This window comes from Pelobates fuscus, chromosome 5, assembly GCF_036172605.1.
Source record: "Pelobates fuscus isolate aPelFus1 chromosome 5, aPelFus1.pri, whole genome shotgun sequence".
In the NCBI taxonomy this organism is placed as follows: Eukaryota; Metazoa; Chordata; class Amphibia; order Anura; family Pelobatidae; genus Pelobates; species Pelobates fuscus.
This window is the reverse complement of record NC_086321.1, coordinates 216,733,868-216,759,888: the sequence shown is the minus strand read 5'-3', so window position 1 is coordinate 216,759,888 and position 26,021 is coordinate 216,733,868. Positions and strand designations below refer to the sequence as shown.

At 45.3% G+C, this 26,021-nt stretch overlaps 1 protein-coding gene across 3 annotated transcripts in view; it reads right to left on the bottom strand.

Moving 5' to 3' along the window:
• Nucleotides 1–5,601: 5,601 nt before the first annotated feature.
• The window catches only part of NMRK1 (nicotinamide riboside kinase 1), a 51,789-nt gene continuing 31,369 nt past the window's right edge, over nucleotides 5,602–26,021 (bottom strand). For 2 of the 3 annotated variants that reach the window (XM_063457193.1, XM_063457194.1), the window contains 4 exons: nucleotides 18,251–18,322; nucleotides 15,774–15,880; nucleotides 10,832–10,900; nucleotides 8,928–9,277 (listed from right to left, as the gene is read on the bottom strand). In XM_063457193.1, coding sequence (XP_063313263.1) covers nucleotides 9,093–9,277; nucleotides 10,832–10,900; nucleotides 15,774–15,880; nucleotides 18,251–18,322 — 433 coding nt within the window. In that variant the 3' untranslated portion in view covers nucleotides 8,928–9,092. Of the gene's footprint in view, nucleotides 5,858–8,927; nucleotides 9,278–10,831; nucleotides 10,901–15,773; nucleotides 15,881–18,250; nucleotides 18,323–26,021 lie in introns of those variants that run through there. The other variant, XM_063457195.1, reaches the window with a different exon arrangement.

Here is a 26,021-nt window from a genome sequence, read left to right as displayed (position 1 = left end):
AAAAGCTATTGTAGCTCAAATTGCTAAAAAAACTTAATGCTGGCCATGATACTAAGGTGTCAGAACACAAAGTGCCTCTCATTTTGCTGCATATGGGGCTGCGTAGCTGCCTACCGGTTAGAGTGACCATTAAGACCCTGTCCACCACCAAAAAAGCCTTGAATGGGGATGTCAGCATTAGAACTGAACCATGGAGCAACGGACAAAGGTTGTCTGGTTTAAATATTCACATTGTATTTTAGATCAGATGGAATGCCGGATGCGTGTGCGTCATTTACCTGAGGAAAAGATGGCAGCATTCAGTTTGGGAAGAAGGCAAGCCAGCAGAGGCAGTGTTATGCTCTGGGCAATGTTCTGCTAGAAAACATTGGTTCCTGACATTTATGTGGATGTTACTGTGACATGTACCACCTTCCTAGAGATTGTTGCAGACTATACACCCCTTTATGGCAATGGCCTCTTTCAGCAGAATAATGTACCATAAAACACTGCAAAAATTGTTCAGGAATAGTTTAAGAAAGATTAAAAAGATTTCAAGGTGTTTCCTTGGCCTCCAAATATCTCATATTTAAATCTGATTGAGCATCTGTGAACAACCAATCCGATCCAGAGGTCCCAACTTGCAGGATTTACAGGATCTGCTGTTAATGTATTTGCATCAGATTCCACAGGACACTTTTCAGAGGTCTGTTGGCGTCCATGCCTCGATGCACAAGAGCTGTTTTGGCAGCACATGGGGAACCTACACGTTACTAGGCAGGTGGTCTTAATGTTTTCATATATGTATCCCACACCCTCAAAAAGTGCTTGGTGTAGAAAAGCACAAAAAAGCTATCATTCAAATACACAGGTCCCCAGGGGACCTTCCAGGTAATATCCCACTTTAAAACAATCAACATATAATGTAAGTAATGGGGATACAGCTGTAAGTCTTACAGGGGAAAAAAAATTATATGGTGTTTTACAGTTAAAGGGACACTATAGTCACCCTATTGATAATCCCTATTGTGTCCAACAAAGTTTGAACTCTCCTGGCCAAAATTGTTACAGAGACACTATAGTCACCAGAACAACTACAGCTTATTGAATTTGTTCTGGTGAGTAGAATCATTACCTTCAGGCTTTTTGCTGTAAAAACTGTATTTTCAGAGAAAAAGCAGTGTTTACATTACAGCCTAGTGATAACTTCACTGGCCACTCCTCTGATGGCTGTTAGAGATCCTTCCTGGGTCATGGCTGCCTAAAATGCATCCAAACATTCAGTATCTCCTCCCTCTGTATGCGGACACTGAACTTTCCTCATGAGGAGATGCTGTTTGGCCAGGCCTGTGTTTGAATCATGCTGGCTCTGTCCCTGATTTGCCTCTGTCAGTCTCAGCCAATCCTATGGGGAAGCACTGTGATTGGATCAGGCTACCACTTATGATGATGTCAGCAGACAGCTTGTTTTTCTGAGGTAAACAGCATGCAGAGCTACAGCTTCAGGCTTAAATACTGTAAGATTTTGCTATATTAATGGAGGCATGAGGGTCCCAGGGGAGCAAGATGGTGGTTTTAACACAATAAGGTCAGGAATACATGTTTGTGTTCCTGACCCTATAGTGATCATTTAAGGAACATAGACTGTGCTATTTAACATGCCCTAACATGAGCCTCTAGGTGTCTCCACTGAAATTCACTGGGGCTAACCTTTGCTCCAGACTCTTACCTCCACACCAGGAAAAAGTGTGTAAAGACTCAGGATAGGTAAAAGGAAATACATTTATTTGCAATTATAAAACATAAAATAAAGATCAAAGATCCAACACGTTTTGTCCCGGTACTGGATTTCTTTAGGGTCCAATAATATGTAAAAAGCAATAAAGCATAAAAACAATTCTCATAAAAAAACTTCCTGTATTCCCTCCCTGCGAGTTATTCCTTATATAGGGATAATCCTTTTATCTCATTGGTGTTTCTGTGGGTGTGATCCTGTGTTCCTCCCTCATAGGCTTGTTGTTCTCCCAATCCGAATTGCTGGTTCGTGGCCTCACCCATAGCTTGTTATCTCCTGACTCATGTCATATTGGATGCCTCCATCAAGCACCTCCATTTGTGTTCCATTAATCTGCCTTATGCGTTCCAGCAGGTACTTCCTGTTTCACCAATAACATCTGCGTTCCAACTGTAATGTTCATGCGTTCTACCTCCCATTTCCACCTCCCTTAATATCCATCTATCACAGTCCTAGTAAATATTCTTATTAATTATACAAAATATAATTCGTGGTACAACCAGGGCCGGTGCAAGGATTTTTGCCGCCCTAGGCAAAAAAAATTTGCCGCCCCCCCATATGTCCAGCCCACCATGGGACATCACAATGCCCCGCCCATATGCTCTGCCATATGGGCCAACGCCAGTCTTCACAAAGTGTCTTATCTGAAAAGACAGTGTGTTTACATTAGAAAGCCTACAGGCACAGGCTATAGACACCAGAACCACTACATTATGCTGTAGTGCTTCTGGTGACTATAGTATCCATTTAATGTGAGGTAAATTAGAGATTAGTGCCACTAATAATATATTGGATTGCCTACTTACCACCAGATGAGGACAAGAGGCTGATGATGGGCTCAGTCTGGCTCCACAGGTCTGGTGTAGAAGAGGCTCTCTAGAGACTGTTTTTAACAGTGCTCACAACAATTAACGAACAGGAAGCAGCTCCATTTTTTAGGGCCCCTTACACAGCTCAAGGTCTGGGCCCCCAGGGGGCATACGCCAACAATGCTCACCCATAAATCCACCTACATGGCCCATCCGTGAGTTGGGGATGTTTTATGTGTGCAATTTGTGTAAGGGATGTAGTGTGTTTATAGGGGATGTAGTGTGTTTTTGCTTGTAAGGAATGCATTGTATGTTTCTGTGTGTGTGTGTGTGTGTGTGTGTGTGTGTGTGTGTGTGTGTGTGTAAGGGGTGCAAGGTTTGTTTCTGTGTATGTAATTGAATGCAGTGTGTGTCTGTAAGGGGTGCATTAATTATGTAAGAGAACGTAAGGGATGAATTGTGTGTTTCGGGTGTGTCTGTGTGTGAGTAGGAATGCATTGTTTGTTTCTGTGTGTGTGGGGGGGATGCATTGTGTATGTGTATAGTGTAAAAGAGAGGGTTTGTGGGGTAGGATAGGGTCCTTATCCCCCCCTCCCTCCTATAGTGCTCCTTATCCCCCCCTCCCATAGTGCTCCTTATCCCCCCCTCCCATAGTGCTCCTTATCCCAACCATCCCTCCCCTAGTGGTCCTTATACCCCCCCATCCCTCCCCTAGTGGTCCTTATACCCCCCCATCCCTCCCCTAGTGGTCCTTATACCCCCCCATCCCTCCCCTAGTGGTCCTTATACCCCCCCTCCCCTAGTGGTCCTTATACCCCCCCTCCCCTAGTGGTCCTTATACCCCCCCTCCCCTAGTGGTCCTTATACCCCCCCTCCCCTAGTGGTCCTTATACCCCCCCTCCCCTAGTGGTCCTTATACCCCCCCTCCCTTAGTGGTCCTTATACCCCCCTCCCTTAGTGGTCCTTATACCCCCCCTCCCTTAGTGGTCCTTATACCCCCCTCCCTTAGTGGTCCTTATACCCCCCCCTTAGTGGTCCTTATACCCCCCCTCCCTTAGTGGTCCTTATACCCTCCCCCCTCCCTTAGTGGTTCTTATACACTCCCCCCCCTCCCTTAGTGGTCCTTATACCCTCCCCCCTCCCTTAGTGGTCCTTATACCCCCTCCCTCCCTTAGTGGTCCTTATACCCTCCCCCAGTGGTCCTTATACCCCCCTCCCCTAGTGGTCCTTATACCCCCCCTCCCTTAGTGGTCCTTATACCCCCCCCCTCCCTTAGTGGTCCTTATACCCCCCCTCCCTTAGTGGTCCTTATACCCCCCCTCCCTTAGTGGTCCTTATACCCCCCCTCCCTTAGTGGTCCTTATACCCTCCCCCCCTCCCTTAGTGGTCCTTATACCCCCCCCTTAGTGGTCCTTATACCCCCCCCCCTTAGTGGTCCTTATACCCTCCCCCCTCCCTTAGTGGTCCTTATACCCCCCCTCCCTTAGTGGTCCCCCTTAGTAGTCCTTAACACCCCCCCCCCCCTTAGTGGTCCTTATACCCTCCCCCCTCCCTTAGTGGTCCTTATACACTCCCCCCCTCCCTTAGTGGTCCTTATACCCTCCCCCCCCCTTAGTGGTCCTTATACCCTCCCCCAGTGGTCCTTATACCCCCCTCCCCTAGTGGTCCTTATACCCCCCCTCCCTTAGTGGTCCTTATACCCCCCCTCCCTTAGTGGTCCTTATACCCCCCCTCCCTTAGTGGTCCTTATACCCCCCCTCCCTTAGTGGTCCTTATACCCTCCCCCCCTCCCTTAGTGGTCCTTATACCCTCCCCCCCTCCCTTAGTGGTCCTTATACCCCCCCCCTTAGTGGTCCTTATACCCCCCCCCTTAGTGGTCCTTATACCCCCCCCCCTTAGTGGTCCTTATACCCTCCCCCCCTCCCTTAGTGGTCCTTATACCCCCCCCCCTCCCTTAGTGGTCCTTATACCCCCCCCTCAGTGGTCCTTAACACCCCCCCCTTAGTAGTCCTTAACACCCCCCCCCCCCCCTTAGTGGTCCTTACCCTCCCCTCCTGCCCATGTAGCGTGGCCGGGCGGCGCGGAACGCGGGACAGGAACCATTGTTTCCTGTACCCGGCCGCCGGCGGAATGACAGGAAATGCTCACTGAGTGAGCACTTCCTGTCATTCCGCCGGCGGCCGGGTACAGGAAACAAAGGTTCCCGTCCCCGTTCCGCGCTGCCCGGCCACGCTACATGGAGACCGGCAGGAGGGAGCGCTCTGCGCTTCCCTCCTGCCGGTCACTCAAACCCGGCCGCCCTCACACAGCAGTGCTGCGCCGCCTGGGGCTTGCTAAAGCGCTCAGGCGGCGCAGCATGAGGAGGCGCACCGGGGACAGGGATCCGGCGCCCCCTAGTAAGTTGCGCCCTAGGCGGCTGCCTAGGTCGCCTTACAGGTGGCGCCGGCCCTGGGTACAACAGTACAGTGGTATATTTATCAAATATAAAAAAATACAACAGTAATAATTTACCTATGACAAATTAACTTTAATGCATAATAGTGTGAATAGTGGACCAAAGAGAAAAATATACTCAAAAATAATTAACTACTGTTATGTGTGTAATATTAAAATAAGATAATAAAAAGATATATCTATATATAGTAGTTGATTGCACTACTACTTAAATCATTATGGGATTATTAATATCAGACCAACAGTATTAGTTTATTTTCACATACTTTTCTTTAACTGCAGTCCACAAATAATAATAGGCAAACCTATGAAAATGTTGTCTTCCCATGTTAATAAGCAGTTATTTAGAATATAAAAAGTTGTGTAATTTAGAAAATGTTGAATATCATGTGTTTGTGCATCAAATGAGTAAGAAAAAAAAATGTACTAATGAACAAATGTATAACAAAATTGCTCTTGTTCTCAAAACAGCATTTTTCAAGGGGTAAAACAATGTATTTAGACGAGTGAACCATAAAACAATATTATAGAATAACACAAAAAATCTGATATAGCGTCTTTAGATTGCTAGACCATGTTAGATTTTAAGGTAATATCATTTTGTTATATGCCTTACATCATCATGCAATATACTTCTTTGCTGTGTAGAGCTTCGTAGTGTGGAGACTTCTAGAACACATTAGAATGGCTCTTGTATTGTAATCATTTTACAATCTTTGTGCTGTGATTGTGTCCGGATAGTTGTACGGTAAGCATACAGAATATCTGTTTCTTCAGATCTTCCTTCTCATGAATAAACGTTATGTAGTAAATTCCTGAGCTGTAAAAGGGAAACACATTTGCTGAAGTCATTTAACAACATCACACAAGGTGTAGAAAAAAAAAAGAGTTGTAATATTTTAACAACCTATAAGTAAATCCAAGCCTTCCAAGTATTCCACTTTGGGATGAACTTGTTAACCAAACCCATCTCTCACACAGTGCCATCCTTCTGTTTCATGACCTCAGAATAGTTGGTGTGTACTGTATACAACTATATGAGAATATTAGAATCTTTGTATTTTTTACAAAGACTTCCCAAGAAAATGTATTCACATACAAGTTTAGCATTTCACATACAAGAGGGTGAAAGTAAATATCCTTGTACAAGCAATTTAACCAGAGCTTCACTGACAGCTTAAATGAAGAGACATTTATGTAGTGATTGCATTGCAGTATATAAGTGCTGTATGGTTACGGTGCAAGGACCCTTGCTCTCTCCTATTCTAAATAATCAAAAATTTTTGGAATGATTTGACATCTAACCTTGGGTCTACCGGACACCAAGCCAACCTCCTCTACAGTTCAAAAATGTCTTACAATTTGGGCACACTGCAGTTATTATGGAGTTGGAGTGTTAAATATATCTTCATCATTGTCTTCAGCTCTTGGCGTTTTCATTTGCCTGGAGCCTCTGTCACTATTATACCTTTGTGCATACAACCATGGGATCCAACACAGATGATCTGAGTTTTTTGAAAATTTAATGAGCGATGGTTACTACATAACAGAGGGCTCTTATTCATAGCCCACCATTAAAGTGTTTTTGGTTAGCCATTTGATATGTTGGGTGGTTGACAATGGGATCCTTCCTTTTAAAAACAGAGATTTCCTTGGGAAACCTTACCTTGTATTTTATTACTCTCTCAAACCACAGAATATGGGAAGTTGTAAGGACATTTGCCAAACCCTACCTGATTAATAACAGACCCCAACTTTTTTTTCTCTACCATAAATTTTTATGACAAACGTTATTTGCTAGTACGTGTCTTTACTCGGTATCAGGGCACTTTAAAGTGTACCACTGACTACAAAAACTGATGGCTATTTCCAGGGCTGGTGCAAGGAATTCTGCCGCCCTAGACAAAGATCAATTTTGCCGCCCCCTCATAAGATCGTTCCATCGTGAACTCCAAAAGGAAACATTCCACAGATTTCCTTGAACAATTTAGTAGTACCCCAAAAGAAAAATATATATATTTTTTCTGTAAGTCCTCCAATCAGAGGCTTCACATTGAGAAGCCTCTGTTCTGGGGCCGCAGTTGTGCGCATGCACATTCAACCACAGCTTTCCAATGTTTCCCATTGAGCTCTAGTTCAGCTCATTGAGAAAGGGAGAAGGCAGGTGCACTCTGGTGCAACATGTCTGCCTCTTCTGTTAGCTCAGTGGTGCTAAAGGAAGTGAAAGATAACCTTACTAGCTGTGTGACAGACAAACTCTTTCTAATACATATACAAACTGCTTTATAAATACACTCACAAACTGCCTAATAAGTACATTAAAATATGATTATTGCAAACATGTAATGCATACAGCAACAGACTCATACTGTCTCATACTCACACACTGCCTAATATATACACTTGCACACTGCCTAATGCATACAGAAACACACACACACTGCTTTATAGATACATACAGGTGTATACATTTTTCTTTTTCAATCTACTTGTCCAAGGGACTAAAGTGGATCCATACACAAAAAAAAACGACTCATACATTAACACATTGACCCATACAGAAGCACACTGATCAATACACACATTGCACACTGACATTCACTAACACTGACCCATACATGCACACTGCACATTAACACTGACCCATACTCAGGGGCGTATTAGCCGCAAGGCAAACAAGGCATTTGCCTTGGGCGGCATTTTCCAGGGGGCGGCAAAAAAAGCCGCCCCCAAACGCCCAGGGCAAATGCCTTGTTAGCCTTGCGGCTAACTGACATGCCGTCTGGGCGGCGGGCGGTCTGCTGGGCAGTGCTGGCGGGCGGCCGGCGAGGGAGCACTTCCTCTGAGCTGTCTGCTCAGCTCCCTCGCGCGCCGCAGAGTGAGGCTGGGAGCCGGAATATGACGTCATATTCCGGCTCCGCCTCCCAGCCTCACTGTGCGGCGCGCGAGGGAGCTGAGCAGACAGCTCAGAGGAAGTGCTCCCTCGCCAGCCGCCCGCCAGCGCCGCCCAGCAGCCACTGGACCACCAGGGAGAAATAGGACCCCCCCCCAGCATTCCCAAAGGTAAGGAGGCGGGGGGGGGGGGTAAATTTAAAAAAAAAAAATGTGTTAAATATGTGAGTGAGTATGTGTGTATGTCTGTTAGTGTGTGTGTGAATGTCTGTGTGTGTGTGTTAGTGTGTGTGTGTGTATGTGTGTTAGTGTGTGTGTCTGTCTGTTAGTGTGTCTGTGTATGTCTGTTAGTGTGTGTGTGTGTGTGTGTCTGTTAGTGTGTGTGTGAATGTCTGTTAGTGTGTCTGTGTATGTCAGTGTGTGTGTCTGTTAGTGTGTGTGTATGTCTGTTAGTGTGTGTGTGTGTGAATGTCTGTTAGTGTGTGTGTGAATGTCTGTTAGTGTGTCTGTGTATGTCTGTTAGTGTGTGTCTGTTAGTGTGTGTGTGCGTGTATGTATGTCTGTTAGTGTGTATGTCTGTTAGTGTGTGTATATGTATGTCTGTTAGTGTGTGTCTGTTAGTGCGTGTGTGTGTGTCTGTTAGTGTGAGTGTGTGTGTATCTGCTAGTGAGTGTGTGTCTGTTAGTGAGTGTGAGTGTGTCTGTAAGTGTGTGTGTGTTTCTGTTAGCTAGTGTATGCATATCTGTAAGTGAATGTGTGTGTGTGTGTATTTAGAAGGCGGGGCGGGGGAAGGGTGGGGGTGGTGCGGGCGGGGGGAAGGGTTGGATGGGGGTGGCGCGGGCAGGAGGGGGGCGCCTGAGTTTTGTCCTGCCTAGGGCAGCACAAAACCAGGATACACCACTGCCCATACTCAAACACACTGCACACTGACCCATACACAAACACACTGCACATAAACAATGTACACTGACACATACACAAACACACTGACACACACTGACCCATACACACAACAACTACACATCCTCTGATACTCACACACAGTAAAGATTGCCTGCAGCAGCCTGTCCCATGCTCACTCTGCCTTTTGTTGGCTGCCAGGTATGGCATCACACCGAGTCTCGGTTGCCATGAATCTAGAGCAGTGGTTCCCAACCCAATTCTCAAGTAACCCCTAACAGTCCAGGATTTAGTACTTGAGGAATGGGTTGGGAACCACTGTGAGGAGCGGTTGGATGCTGCCGCTCTTCCCACCTCCCTGTGAGCTGCAGCAAGGCCCAGTTACAGCATACCGGTATGCCTGCCAGAGATACACGCCCTGCTTGGCACCCGCTTCTCCGATGCAGCCCTAAAAGAATCAAAAAAGAATCTTTTTATCCGACGCCCAGAACTGCGTGTCCCAGGCGAAGGGCGATATAAATTCCACATCCCTGAAACAAACTGCGTTCTTTATACATAATTGTAATGTATTATGATTACATACATACACTGCTTAATACATATACACACACACAGAGACACACTGCCTGATACATACACAGACACTGCCTATTACACACACACACTGCCGGATACATACACACAGACACTGCCTGATATACTTCCATTTACATACACACACACACTGCCATTTACATACATACACACAAACATGCACACAGACACTGCCTATTCCACACACACACACACAGAGACACTGCCTATTACATACACACACAGAGACACTGCCTAATACACACAGACTCTGCCTATTACATACACACAGACACTGCCTATTACACACAGACTCTGCCTATTACATACACACAGACACTGCCTATTACATACACACAGACACTGCCTGATACACACACACACACTGACATTTACATACACACACACTGCTTAATACATACACACACAGACACTGCCTAATACACACAGACACTGCCTATTACATACACACAGACACTGCCTGATACACACACACACTGCCATTTACATACACACACTGCCTGATACATACACACACACACACGCACACAGAGTGAACATTGCCAGTTTAATCTCATGGGGGATTCAGACAGTATTACAGCCCCTGCGGGCGCCCCCTCTCGCACAGCGCCCTAGGCCACCGCCCAGTCTACCTATAGGTAGCGCCGGCCCTGGCTATTTCACTGACTTTTTCATGGTGATGAACTTAAGTCACCCAGCAGGGTGTATGATCTATCACTGTAGTCAATAATAAGCCTTGTATGCATAGCACACCCACTTTGTCTCATGATAAGTTTGTCTGATGGAAAATATAAATGTTGACTTAGCACTAGCTTTAAAAAATGTCAGTAACATAATAATTCACTTTATCAAACAACATGACTGTCTAACACAGGTAAATTAGTGAGAATGACTTAAGGGTATATCCACTAAACACCAAACTATGCTGAATTGAAAACCAAATAGCAAAAATGTATTCAAAATAAGGCTGTGACTATAACAGAAGTGGACAATTAACAAAATCAACTATTTTTGCCTAAATGTTGCCATTTGGTTTTCAATTCACAACAATATGTGTTCAGTGAACAAACCCACAAGACACTGAATGGTTTGTGTGCATAAAATGAGATTGTAAAAATCTGATATTTGCAATCCTGAGGATAGACAAGAATTGACCAGCTGCAATCCATAATATTTTATATATTGAATAGATTGTTCATGTAGTTGTGATATTCAGAAATCTTTTTCTTAACATATTTATTTTTATTGAAAAATCCATAAATATTTTAACTTCTTTGACAAGTACCGGTAATCTTGTTAGAATTAAAACATGAGTTCTCACTACTATATTGATGTGTTCTATAAAGCAGATCTCAACATTCTCCAAATTGTACTTGTTAGTTAATATTAATGACTAACGTAATTTTACCTGCATTTCTTATATCAGCAAAAACAAAAGAATAAATGTCATCTTCCAACTTGGTTCCATCCAAGTAAACTATGAAAGGAACAGAAAAACATACAAACAATTCACTTTAGAGGCTTTGGAACATAAGAAATATTGACGATAGTGTTAATGCATCTGCAGAATGTGCTTTATCTTATACGTTTTGAAAATAAGACTCATCTTTATTTTTCAACTTTCCTAATGTGAAATTCCACAAATACTGACCAGCCTGTTCAGCTTTCAAAAACAGATGATTGCAGAACACCAGCTGGTTAAAGCTTGGCAAACATATACCACCAGTACTCCAACCAAGTGATAGATTATGAATCTAAAAAGCTGTAATATCCCACAATGCATACCCCTCAATGGCAGTCTCCTAAAAAAGGTCTGACCATGTTTGAGCCAGGGCCGGATTAAGAGCACGGTGGGCCTGGTGCTGACAATTATGATGGGCCTAATTACGGAATCTTATCGACCAAAAACCCTAAAACAGTCATACCTCCCAAGCGTCATGGATCTGATGGAGATGGTGCTGGAGGGAAACTCATAGAATGCAGCTATAAGAAAACACATACTCTATGCTAATCTCTCTCTGATTTATGCTTTAATCTTTCAAGTAAATCCATATCCCCTAACAGCAGTGTCCAGTGAAGCAGGAAGTCAATGGGCAGGGTAAAAGGGTGTGCCACTGGTGCGAATCACGTGACCAGACCTGCCAAAAGGGGGTGAACATGCCCAAAAAGGGGGCATGTTTGTCCAAAGAATTGGAAGGTCAGCCTGGCATGAATGCACCAATCTGCAGCAATCATGCAGGCTGGCCAACTAAGGGCATACTATGCAGGCAGCACCCTGAGCTTGACATAAATGCGTCTAATGATGCACTCACTGCATGCTTTCCAAGGACTTTACCCTAGCACTCGCTAGTCCACTTGTCTCCTTACCTTCTTACTAGCAGGCAGAAGTTCCTGGTATATAGTCTGAGACAGAGAAAATGTGTATGTAGTGATTGTAGGGAACATGCTACAGTGTTAGAGAGACCAAAGTCTGCATTACCTAAACTAATTTTATTGTCAGCCAGTCCACACAAGTTTGTTCCCATACATCCCTCTTAAGCTTCCAAACTTAAAGGGACACTATAGTCACCAGAACAACTACAGCTTATTGTATTTGTTCTAGTAAGTAGAATGATTCCATTCAGGCTTTTTGCAGTAAACACTGTCTTTTCAGAGAAAATAACTCCTTTGGCCGCTCCTTAGATGGCTGCTAGAGGTTCTTCCTGGGGCAGTACTGCCTAGTGTGCAGCACTGCCATTCAGTGTCTCCGCCCTCTGCATGCAGACACTGAACTTTCCTCATAGAGATGCATTGATTCAATTTATCTTTATGGGGAGATGCTGATTGGCCAGGGCTATGTTGGACTTGTGCTGGCTCTGCCCCTGATCTGCCTAGTTGACAGTCTCAGCCAATCCTATGCGGAAGTATTGTAATTTGCTCAGACCACCACTACTGATGATGTCAGCAGACAGTCAGTTCAGAGGCAGAGCCAGCAGCGGCAGACTTGAATACAAGTAAGATTTTACTATATTTAGGGAGGCAAGGAGGGGCCAGGGTGGTGGTTTTAACATAATAGGGTCAGAAATACATGATTGTGTTCCTGACCCTATAGTGCTCCTTTATAGGGACACTGTAGGCACCCAGACCACTTCTTTCCATTGGAGTGGTCTGGGTGCCAACTCCCACTACCCTTAACCCTGCAACTGTAATTATTGCAGTTTTTTATAAACTGCAATAATTACCTTACAGGGTTAAGTCCTTCTCTAGTGGCTGTCTATTAGACAGCCACTAGAGGGCACTTCCTGCTCTATAACACAGATTATCTGTGTTAAAGCGTCGCTGGACGTCCTCACGCTGTGTGAGGACCTCCAGCGTCGCTCAAATCCCCATAGGAAAGCATTGAAAATCATTTTCAATGCTTTCCTATGGGGTGTGCTAATGCGCATGCGCGGCATTGCCACGCATGCGCATTAGGTCTCCTCGGCCGGTGGGCGGGATCAGTCTCGCCCACCGGCTGACGCAATGCAGAGGAGGAGCGGCGGGGGAGGAGCAGGCAGCGACGTGGGACATGTCGCTGCCTGAGGTAAGTCACTGAAGGGGTTTTTACCCCTTCAACAACTGGGGATTAGGGGGTGGGAGGGAGAGGGATCCTGCAGTGCCAGGAAAACGGATTGTTTTCCTGGCACTGGAGAGTCCCTTTAAGCAAGAGTATGTGAAGAGTAGTTAAGGTTGCCACCTTTCTTGGAAAAAGAATACCAGCCTTAATCATTGGTATAATTAATTAGTTATGCGTGACATCACATGATGTAAATCACAAGGAGTAATATCCTGCTCCCTCGCGCTAGCCCCCTGTAATGATGCCGGGTGCCGGAATATGATTTAATTCTGGCACTCTGGTATACACTATAATGGCACCGTCCGCATCCTGTGCCAAACGGATCCTCTTGCTACTCCTTGAAAACCTGTGAAGGTGGAACATTTGCACATTCTTGCACACACTCACATAATTTTATTTATTGCTCCCTACCTTTGGGAGCTGGTGTGGGGCCTCTCCCTGATCTTCTCTAATGAGCTCAGTCTTCCTGCTCCCTCATGCGCACAGTTTAGTGATGTTGGATGCCGGAATGGCGTCATATTCCGGCATCACTACAGAGGGCACGTGCGAGGAAGCAGTGAGGAGCAGGAAGACTGAGCTCCCTCGCTGCGGCCTGGTTCGTTTTAGCAGAGTAGGCACCTGCAATGTGGAGAAAGCAGGTGCCTACTCTGCTTTAGTAAACATGGCAAACTCGCTGCTCGACAGGCCGCAAAAATATTAATTGTGGGCCGTACGAGTTTACATGCTTGAATTCGATGGTTAGCCTGGCATGAATGCACATCAGGCCATTTGCCAATCATGCAGTATGACCAACCAAGTGCATACTGTGCACCCAGAGCTTGGCATAAATACATCTAATGCTGCGCTAGCTCTATGCTTTCTAAGGACTGTCCCCTAGCACTCGCTGGTCCACTCCTTTCCTAACCTTCTTACTAGCAGGCAGAAGCTCCTCTTATACAGCCTGGGACAGAGAGAAAGTTTATGTAGTGAGTGTTGAAGAAAGGGAACATGCAACAGTGTTAGAGAGACTGAAGAAGCAATAGCATTTGCATAGTGCGCAAAGTCAGCTTTACCTTAACTAATTTAATTGTCAGACAGTTTTTTTGTTTTGTTTTTAAATCAATGGGCCTATTCCGTAGGCATGGGCCTGGAGCTGCAGCTCCATCAGCTCCTGTGTTAATCTGGCCCACTCCAAGCTTCATAACCACTATAGTGCCTTTCTTTCCCATATCGTAGTCAAAGTATTTTAGAACCGTTTAATTTGTAACTTACCTGGGTCTGCAGGGCATCACTCCTCTCTTCCTCTCAGCTACCAGGAGAGCTGGAGGCTTCTGCTTAGGAACTTCCGTTAGCTGTCCTGAGCTAAGCCTTGCAGTGCAGAGTCAGCTCATTGGCAGGCTCATTGGCTGAGAGCATCAGCTACTTGCTTTCAGCCAATGGGGTAAATCCTGCAGCTCCAGGCTTAGTTTTAGCAGAGAGATTTAAGTTATAATCGAGGCAGGGAATGGCACCTGGGAAACCACAGGCAATAAGTCAAACCATTCTAAAATTTCTGACACTTGTAATTGGGGAAGTGCCAGAAGACCACAATTCTCTGTAGTTGTTATGGTGTTTGGAGTGTTCCTTTAAAGTGTTCAGCTAAAGTATGCTTCAACTAACTAAAAACACATAAAAATAATGGGTTTAAAACATTCAACAATAGGCATTCCTGTTTGGTGGCCTCCAACACAAAAAATGACCAAGACCCACCTGCTTAGTAGCCTCGATGAGAGCAGACGACCATATTCTGAAACTACAGCCAGTTAAAAACATTTCTAAAATTATACATTTTATACTTAAAACTAAAAAAATATTAGGAAATAATGTTGCTTCCAACGGTAGAAAGTCTCCCACACTAGCACTAACCAAGAGGCAGCCAAGCATCCAACAGCAGACAAGAACAGGTGAATACAGGTCAGGACTGCAGTTGGTAGAAAACTAGGTAAAATATACATCCTGTTATTCAATCAAATAAAAGATTAACAATGGTGGACTTAAAAGATAAACACCCAGCATGTTTGTATGTGGTCTCCTACTGATCAAGGTCAAGCATGCTTAGCATTTGTAAACAATAAAGAGTAGGCACTAAAAGTTGGCCTACTAGCTTGTGAAAGCTTTCCCTTTTATTTCAGTGTTTCACTTTCTTATTTTTGTCTTCTACTTCTCCAGTGTCATCATATTGATACAGTAAGAGGCTTAATGTAGCTCTGATTTTTATCTAATTAATGGGACACTCCAGAATCCTAAGCACATAAACTTGCTGAAGTGCTTTATGTGCCCATATTTTTACTTTACAGAAAAATTGCAGATTTCAAAAGAAATTGACACTTTTATAAATTAACCTTGTAACACCACCATAGCTGTCAATCAGACAACAGGTTAGCAATCATGCAATAAACTCAAAAGACAGGCAATTGCCCAGAGCATATGCTTTGCTAAGATTTCTCATTAAGTCACGTAACAGTTTGTGATTGGACAGCCAAAATAGTCTGGGCTGGGTTAGAATAGGAGGGCTTGTAAAGGCTTCAGATAAGAGAGCTGCAGCTTTTGCAAGCTGTTCTCTATACATCTGCATGAATAATAATGTTTTCATTGAGAGTATATCAACCAAACAGTTTTTTCTATTTATTTATTTTATTTGGGAAGTGGAGTGTCCCTTTAAGTAACTATATGAGTAAAGTAGTAAACTATTAAACACTTAGATAATATACACACAAATAGAAATGTCATTGTTTACCTATTCCCCTTTCAGCCTTTTCCATCTGGTCGTTGTGCTTAAGATACATAGGCCACACGTGTCCATCAAAATAGCCCGGAGGATCTGGTGGTTCATACACTCGAGTACTGTTCAAAAGAGAGATTTTTTTTTCTCTTTAATCTTGGGATATATTGGGTATTTCTTGCCCTGTACATGGTACTTTCAGTCTACTGACCAATTTTTGCATGCTGTTCCAAAACCTGCATGAACAAGTATCTTCAAAACAAACTAAAGGGTTACTCCAAGCACCATGACCACTTTAGCGATTTGATGTGGTAATGGTGCCTGGAGTCTTTAGTTACCCAGCTGGCTAATGTGAATTCTGTGCAAATTTGGCTTCTGACACCAGCATGCACAGCATGCAGGCCGCAGATAACCAATGGAGGCATGGTTGAACATCTGTTCCCCTGACATTGAGGATGATCATACTGTAGAAGAACTTGGCCTAGGTGCAGGAACAAAGGTAAGTTTTAGCTATATCCTTTCTTTTTGTACATTATTTTGTGGAAGGTCACAAAAAAGGAATATTTCTGACCATAAAATACTGTTTTCTAAAAACACTGTTTTTAAGTTGAATTAATTGTGGCGAAAGTGACCTCAACACTGTTTTTTGGAGGGGCCTGTTTGCCAGCCTCTTGCCCCAGGACTATGGCCCCTGGGGTATTGCCCTTTGGAAACATTATTTGGGCATATTGGATTTGATTATACTGCTTTTGCCCCTTTAACTACCTTGGGAAAGGATTTACTTTTGCTATGGCACTTCGGACGCAGCCAAAGTAGTCCAAGTGGCCGCCGTTCGACAAACAAACACGCGGCTGCCATTTTAATTCAGCCGAATGCGACCAGCAGTGTTTTGCCGTCGAGTACATGGATCTAAAATCAGATACTCGACAGTACAAACACCGCTGCAGTTTTACCTTCTCTGGGACTTCGACATTTCGAATGGAGTCAAATGGTGTTCGACTATTCGAACACCACATTAACATTTCATATCTGTATGAACGGCCCCATTCGTGCATTCAAACGGTCTTTGAATTGTAGTGAATGGACCGACTGCACAGCAAAAATCTATGAAACTGTTTTGGGCAAGAAAGCCATGCTGCAGTCTGTCAAATAAGACTTCCAGCTAACTCCCGTACGGCTGAACGGATTCAAATGAATTTTGGATATGTTGTTCGCATAATTATGCGGTTTCTAATAATGTAAGTTTTATGCGAATGTGATGTGTAATTTTAAAGTTATAGAAAATGTGTAAAAAGTACATTTTTCTGCCTGTGATAATTAAGTTAGTCTATTGTGTTGAGGTAATTGTATCACAGGCAGAGGGGAGGGTTTGTGTGCATTAGCTGGGAGTGTCTGATTGTACTGTACGTTACTGATTGGCTGAGAAATGTGTATAAAAGAAACAATAAAGCCCCAGCTCAGTCTGTTCCTGCTTACACTCCAAAACTGTGTGTCGTCCTGTTATTGGAGGGAAAGAAGATTTGCTCCTGTGTCTGCTGTTCCAGTTTGCAGGAAAAAAGCTTGCTCCTGTGTCTGCTGTTCCATCTTGAAGGAGATTCAACAGGGAAAGTCTTTGTAAGGAGCGGTTCCATGGCCCCAGTCCAGCCACAGTGACTGTGGGCAGAAGTGCTGCGGTTTGTCCCCTGTTCCAGCTAGGAAGCAGTCCTTTGGCGGAGGTACCCAGCTGAGGTATAGGGAGCTCCGCTACAATAATCCTTTAATGCAAGCATGTCAAACTCAAAGTCTGGCACGGGCCACATAAACAAGGTTTAAGTTTATGTGGGCCGCAAAAAAAAAAAAACACCTTACATTTTCATAGAAACATAGGTTTATTTTAAAAAGTACAATATAAAAAAAAACCACAGCACACCCCCTCTACTAAATCCCAGCCCCCGCCACCCTCTACTAAACCACAGCATGCCTCTCTAACACCCTGTGCCAAATCTGATCCTCCCACTGACACACACATATTCACTGACAGACTGAAACACACATACAGACACACTGACACATGAGAAGAGTAGGCACCTGCAATGTGGGGAGAGCAGGAGCCTACTCTGCTTGGACCATTAGGCATGTACCAGCGAGTTTGACATACTTGCTTTAATGCTAGAATGTTTAAAGAGTTAATTATGCTACAAAACAACTATCATTTAGCAGGAGTATTCATAATTTGTAATGCCTATACATGCATCCTGCACAGTAAATTGTTTTATCCTAACATGACCTCAGCTATATGTTTTAAAGGTATGGAAATTTGCAATTAGCTGTATTCTAAAAATGGTTATATGCAGCACATTTTGGTAAGTGTAAAATTAGTTTTTAGCACAATTACTATAGTTATGTTCAATTTTGCTAGTAAATCAAAAGCTTCCCCTTCTCTTTGTAATATATCTAATAAGGTTTATTTTTTAAAAATGTAGCATTAAACTAAATTAAATCCAATTACATACCTCCTACGTTTTTTGCATTCTTCATATGGAATAGTCAGAAAGTATTTCTTATTAAACACATTGTCCAAGGGCCTGTGATCATGGAATTATAAGAGGTAACTTATTAAAATAAAATAAAAAACAAACATAGAACACAACTCATTTTACTTACAGGCCTATAAATAAAACAGTCAACTTAACATATTGACTAGAGCAAGGGTAGGCAACCTTTTAATAGCACTGTGCCGAAATAGGATTGTGATGGCCTGTAGTGTGCCGGTCTTTTTTTTTTTTTATTGAGGTGTGCATGTTGCCCTATTTTGCTTGTGTTATTTATACTGCAGTTGCTTTGTATCGTTGTATTTGTGCGTTTATAAGATATTACATTGTATATGTACATGAGTAGTTTGTGGTATCATGTATGATACCTTTGAATGTGGGCTGTGTATGGGGCCTGCTTGTAGAATTGTGTGTGTGGATAGATATGTCACATTGTGTGTATGTGAGGGGCTGTTTGGGGTATTGTGTGTGTGTGTATGGATATGTCACATTGTGTGTTTGGTAGTGTGTGTATGTGAGGGGCTGTTTGGGTTATTGCATGTGAGAGGCTGCATGTGGCATTGTGTGCATGTATGTGGATTGTCAGTGGTGTTCAGTTTGTGTGGATTGTGTGTATGCTTGTGTGTGGGCCGTTCGTATTATTTGTAGGAGGGGAGGATTATTCTGCATTTCTGTGTATATCTACACAGTGTGGGTGGCTTCCCTGGGTTCCAGGCTGGCCAGGTACTGGTCAAGAACAGAAGCTGCCACAGCAGCTACGGGCTGCTCTACTCCAGTGTGGATTCCCATTCACAAGTGCTAGAATGAAGTGATCTGAGATCACTTCCTATATGTGCTGCAATGCATAAATTGAGGATTGCCCTTTACCTGTTTGGCTCTAGCAGCCTTGAGTGCCGTGCAAAGACACCTCGAGTACCGTGCATGGCACACGTGCTGTAGGTTGCCTACCCCTGGACTAGAGCATGGAGCAATATTTCCCAATCTATTCCTCAAGTACTGGCATGCCTGTATCGTGGCCTTAAGGATTGCTTTTAGTAAACATTGTTCAAGATAGAGAGATCAAGAAACATAAATACAATTTTATTATGAATTATCATATTTTTACCATATGTGCTATGACAACCTAGTTTAAAGGAGCACTATAGGGTCAGGAACACACATGTATTCCTGACCCTATAGGGTTAAAACCACCATCTAGCCACCCTGGTCCCCCCATGCCTCCCTAAAAAATGTAAAATCTTACATGTATTCAAGTATGGAGCTGCTAGCTCTGGCTCTGTTTCCTTTAGACCTGCCCACTGCCTGCTGACCTCAGCAGAAGTGGTAGCTTGATCCAATCACAATGCTTCCCCATAGGATTGGCTGTGACTGACAAGGAGGCAGATCAGGGGCAGAGCCAGCATGATTTAAACACAGCCCTGGCCAATCAGCATCTCCTCATAGAGATGAATTGAATCAATGAATCTCTACGAGGAAAGTTCAGTGTCTGCATGCAGAGGGAGGAGACACTGAATGTTTGGATGCATTTTAGGCAGCCATGACCCAGGAAGGATCTCTAACAGCCATGTGAGGAGTGGCCAGTGAAGTTATCACTAAGCTGTAATGTAAACACTGCATTTTCTCTGGAAAGCCTGAAGGTAATGATTCTACTCACCAGAACAAATTCAATAAGCTGTAGTTGTTCTGGTGACTATAGTGTCCCTGTAACAATTTTGGCCAGGAGAGTTCAAACTTTGTTGGACACAATAGGGATTAAATGGCAAACATATATGCTATTTGCAGTTTACTAACAGCTGCATGTCTGGAGTTGCATACCAGTGGCACAGTAGTGAAAACTGCGTGTTTAACTGCTCCAGTGAGTGTGTCATTTCTCTTACAAACCTTAAACATCCAACCAGCAACATGTATGGTTATATGCACCACGGCTGACTATTATGGCATTAATCTTCATATTTTCTACTGAAATCATATTCCTTAAAGCCATGACCACTACTTTTTTTTTTTTTTGTAAATTCTTTATTAGGACAATCAGGTGAGTACAGAATCACAAAAATACTTACACCACAACAGTGTAAATACGTATAGTCAGTTCGGAGAGTAGCACTGAAAGTAAGCGTTGTTGTCTTCTGATTATCCAACATACGGTAGGCATTATACAGCTGTTAATCAATCAGTAAATTATAAGCAATTGTGGCAAATTAAACAATTTAAACAATTATAGGTAGGTGCATCTTCACGAGCCAAAACAGTTTCAGTAACATCAGTAATCGATCAAGCGGGTTTAAACCAGGGGATATCTCAGGGCCCCATTCCTTGGTCCCACTAAGGAACCTGGCATATAGACCTTATGGCTACGAAACTAGATAATAACTTAAATCTCAAACATGTTTATGTTGGGCACATGGAGCTGTAAGATCCTACGTGACCCCAGTTGGGCGTAGTGTCGGAGATATGTAGGTATTTGCTGAACTAGGTGTGTTGTGGTGCAATTAAGATTGTCAGTTCCAAGCACATACGTTTCACAGTTAAGGAACGCCACCCCTCTAATCCGATTCTTAACCAGGGATCTCCTAAAGAAGAGAATTCCAGGAGTCGCCTGTGCAACAGAAGTGGTTTGGGTATGTCCGTCTATCGTAGTAGTCCTGCAGTCTGAAGCCTGATGTGGTGCCTTGGAGTATTGCAGGGTTTATGTTGTATTCCCGTCCCCCTGTCAGTCTAGTGTGTCATACTTTGGGGTTATTGCTGTGTATGTTCTGTTCCCTAGTTGTTTCGTCAGTTAGCCTTTAGTGATGACATTGGCTCGCCTTCCTGAAATCTACTACATTCCATGCCTATAATTTGTGCCTCCTCGCAGTCGGGTGCCCCTGTTCCCGACCTCCTCGGGCCTAGCCCGAGCCGCCGCCACGGTGTCCTAGAAGTAGGTCGCGTGGGCTTGAGTGGAAGCATTGTATAGTGAGAGAAAGAGAAAGGGGAAGGGGGGGGGGACAGAGGAAGGAGGGTAGGGAGGGTAGGGTGTAAAAGTGGCACCGTGCGTCGACGTGCGCCCGGGCATCCCTGGACCCTGTGTACAATGGCGTGCGTTATGGTCCTCCTGCTCCCGGTCGAGAGAGGTATACATACCACGGGGTCCAGGTGGTGACGTGTTTGGTGCTCCGTCCGAGTAGTTCCGCGTATCGTGCCTCGGCCGTGTGTATGTCTTCTACCCTCTGAAGCCATTCTGTCACAGTCGGTGGTTGGGTCTGTTTCCATTTAGCAGGTATGGATGCCTTTGCCGCATTCAGTAGGTGTCGAATTATCGATCGCTTGTATTGGGCTATTGAGCCTTCCGTGTGATGCAGTAGGGCCATTTCTATGTTGAAGTCAGGTAGGTCTCCCAGGATGGTTGTCATTTCCCTTTGTATATCTTCCCAAAACGGCTTAATCTTTGCGCAATCCCACCAGATGTGTCTTATTGTGCCCGTGTGGGTTTCGCATCTCCAACAGGTGTCTGTAGTACCCGGGAATATCCTGTGTAGTAGAGATGGAGTCCTATACCAGTGGGAGAGTAGCTTAAAGTTGACCTCCTGGTAGTTGGTACTTATGGAGCTTTTGTGTTGTAATATTAGTATCTGTTCCCACTGTGCTTCAGTGAATGTCCTTTCCGTCAACTCTTCCCATCTTCTCTTGAACGCCGTGTTTTGTGTGCGATCTCCTGTTATAAGCTGTTGATAGATGACTGAGACTCTGCCGTCCGCGTCGGAGCCGGTCGTGCAGAGGCGTTCAAACCACGTCTGTTCTCTATGTAGTGCTACCCTGTTGGGGAGGTTATAATAAAAATGCCGTAATTGAGCGTAGTGAAATCTGTGCATTAGCGTCGGATGCGGTGTTCCACTCCATTCCTGAATGCTCCGTATTCCAGAGTTGCCTAGGACCTCGTATATCGGGACATAATCGTTGTTTCCCTCTATTGGCCAGGAAGATCTGTGGAGCCCTCCACCTATCTCCGAGTTATGAGTCATCGGTATCAGGGGGCTCGGTTGTGGGGAGATGCGTAGGTTTCGTCTTATGAGAGACCACGTCTTTAGCGTTTGTGTGATGGGTGATTCAGCGCCCAGTTTCGATGTTACATCCGCCGAGCCTTGCCATGTGAGCCTGTAAAGGGCTTTGTTCATGCCTTCTCTATCTAGTGCCACCCATAGTTTGTTATCAGACGCTGTATGCCAGTCCCTGATCCGCTGCAGTACCGCGGCATGGAAGTATTTGCGGATATCCGGTAGGGCCAGGCCCCCCCAATTCTTAGGTAGGCATAGCTTGTCAAAACTGAGCCGTGCCCTTTCTCCCTTCCAGACATATTTTATCACCGCCGACTTAAGAGACGTAAAAAATTCCGGTGGAACGTGCCAGGGAATGGTGTGGAAGTAGTAGAGCAGCCGTGGGAGAATGTTCATCTTAATTACTGATATACGACCCTGCCAGGATATGTGATCGTAGTTCCAACTCTTAAGGTCGTTTAGTATTGTGCGCAGAAGGGGGGTGTAGTTCCTGGCATACAGTTCTTTCGGGTTTCTGGGCATCCAGATTCCCAGGTATCGCATCTGGTCTTGGCACCAATGGAAGGGATATTTGCGTTTGATTTGCTCTCCTATAGTCGTCGTAGTTGAGACATCTAACAGTTCGCATTTAGTTAAGTTAAGCTTCAGCCCCGACAACTGGCCATATGCGTCAAATTCTCGCATCAGGGCCGGCAAGGATTTAGCTGGGTCGTTCACAAAGAAGAGCATGTCGTCTGCATATGCAGCTACCTTATGTTCCTGGTTCCCATGCCTAAATCCTCTGATCTCTGGCGTATGTCTCACCCTATCCAGAAATGGTTCCAGCGTGATGGCAAACAGGAGTGGCGACAATGGGCAGCCCTGCCGAGTGCCATTGTGAATGGCGAAGGCGTCCGTAAGCGCGCCATTCACCCTCACTCTGGCACTGGGGTCTGTATAAAGCGCCTCTATCCAAGTCACCATCCCATTTCCTAGTCCCACTTTACGTAATGTCGCCATCATGAAGTCCCAATTCACCCGATCAAAAGCCTTTTCGGCGTCCGTTGAGAGCATTAGTAGGCCCGATTTCTCTCTAAGGGCTAGTGCTTGTATGGAAAATGCTCGGAGTGTGCAATCTCTGGCTTCCCTTCCCGGTACAAAACCAGTTTGATCTGGATGTATTAAGCGCGGTACATACTGTTGTAGTCTGGTGGCAAGGATCTTGGTGAAGAGCTTCACATCCGTGTTAAGAAGTGAGATCGGCCGGTAGCTACTACAGTTTTCAGGGTTTTTGCCGGGTTTGGGGATCACCGTGATGGTAGCTGCTAGTGTTTCCTGGTGGAATTTATCTCCTTGTTGAAGTCGGTTGAGGGCTGCCATTAGGTGTGGAGTCAGAATATCTCTGAATAGCTTATAGTATCCCGCTGAGAGCCCGTCTGGTCCCGGAGCCTTCCCTTTCTTCGCTGCCTTAATCGCCGCTTGAACCTCTTCCGTGGTGATCGGGACCTCTAGTAGTTCCGCTTCTGCCGATGTTAAGGCATCAGGTTGAAATCCTTGTAAGTAGCGCGTTGTCGCGTCTTGTAGTTCTGCTCCGCGGGCATCTGGGGGTGACTGCGTGGAGTTATATAATTGTTGGTAATATTTACAGAATTCAGTGGCAATTGCCTCCGGGTATTGTGTACGTGTGCCGTCAGTCTTCCGTAGTTCGTGTACTTGCGCCCTGGTTTGTTGGGGTCGGATCATGCGGGCTAGGAGTCTCCCACCTTTGTTGGCATGGATGTAGAAGAAGGCTTTGGATCGTTGCGTCGCCCTATGATGTTTGCTGGCTACCAGTTCCGCCAATTGTCTGCGAGCATCCAGGAGTGAGCGATAATGCTCTTCTAGTTGCGATCGCTTGTGTTGGGTTTCAAGTCGGGAGATCCGGTCGGTGAGATCCAGCATTTGTTGTTGCGATTCCCTCTTTTTACGAGAGGCAATCCGTATGAGATGGCCTCGAAGTACACTCTTGTGTGCTTCCCATAGCGTCACCTTCGATACATCCTCCGTGTCGTTTTCACTGAAGTAGTTGGTGAGCTGTTCTGTCAAGAGTGCCTGCACTTCCGGGTCCGACAGGAGCGACTCATTTAGCCTCCACGTTGTCCTAGTGGGTCTGAACATCGGGGAGTCCAATTTCATGGACACTGCGCCGTGGTCCGACCATGGTGTCGGTGTGATTGTAGCTGACTGTAAGTATTGTAGGCCCTCCTGTTGTATAAGGACATAGTCAATGCGCGAGTATCTCCTGTGTATGGCTGAGTAGTGTGTATAGTCCCGGGTTGTCGGGTGTATGGTCCGCCACGCATCTACTAATCTCAAGTCTCGCATGGTCTTCTTTATAGCCCTAATCGCGGATTGAGGTATGCTGCTGTGTCCAGTCGAGGAATCCATCAACGGGTCAAGCGGTGCGTTGAAGTCCCCCCCTATGATGAGCGAACCTTCCGCAAATATTGCCAGTTGGCGGAATGTTTTGCACAAGAACATTGCCTGTTTTGCGTTTGGCGCATAGATAGAGGCGAAGGTGTATTTCCTTCCTGCAATCGTGCCTTTGATAAAAAGGAACCTACCGTTAGGGTCTGCCTTTTGGTCCAGCAGAGTGAATGTAAGATTCGCGGCCATCAGTATCGCCACTCCTACTTTTCGAGCTTCAGGGTGAGTGCTATGGTAATTGACTGGGTAGTCTCTGTCCTTCAGTCTGTGGGTATCGGAAGATTTGAGGTGTGTTTCTTGTAGCATTGCCACGGAGATCCGTCTGCGGTGAAGTTCTCTTAGGAGGTGTGTGCGCTTCTCAGGCGTGTTAAGGCCTCGGCAGTTCTGCGTCAGGACATGTAGAGGTGCTGCTGTGTATGCCATGGGGCGAGTGTGGGCGAGGGCGCTGGTGCTACTGTGGTCGCTTTTAGGTGTTCCAAGTCCGGTAGCCCGTGCGCACTTCAACTGCCGGTAGAAGGGGGGGGGGAGGGGGGGAGAAGGAATACAAGTACAGTTAAGGAAGAGGAAGGGTACAGCCCTCGTGAGTTAAAATTCCCACGAGATGGGGGCGGCTCGGCCCACTCCCAATTCAGTCCGTCCCAGGGGGCCCCCGGTGCGAGTGCTCAATGGCGTGACGTCAACAAGAAATGGAATTATCCCCACAATACGGGGGGGTCCTGTGTAGCTGGGTGGATAACAAGACCGTACCGTCCCCTAGCAAGCTAGGGCAGCCGCGGTGTTGGGTCCCCCAGTAATTTGGTCTACACAGGTATGAGTCGGGGTGGTGGTGAGACCGATGAGGCCCAGTGTCACTGCCAGGTAGGCAGCAGAGGCTCAGAGTCTAGTGGTGTAATAGTGTGTGGATCTCTCAGAGGGATGTCCGTGTCCCACTTGTTACTAATTTTAAATCAATGGCTAGTTCAATGAAAATGAGAATGTCGATCTGTACGGTCACGTCCTATGGGGGTATGGGTTAACATTCAGTAGGTTTGTGCGGTGTGAGCGGCAGCTGGTCCTTCCCTATGTCTGGGTGAGTAGTCCATGTCTGTTTTAGGTTAGCTCGGGTCGTGGGTTTCAGCAGGCTGGGTCAGCTACATGGGGAGTGCATCCCGGGTTTCCCCGTCTCCCACAGTGGTCCCCGTCCCGGATCCCCTGGTTCAAGAGTCATGAGCGGGGCCAACCGTCTGCGGGGGGGGGCACACAAGGCGCCCCGGGTA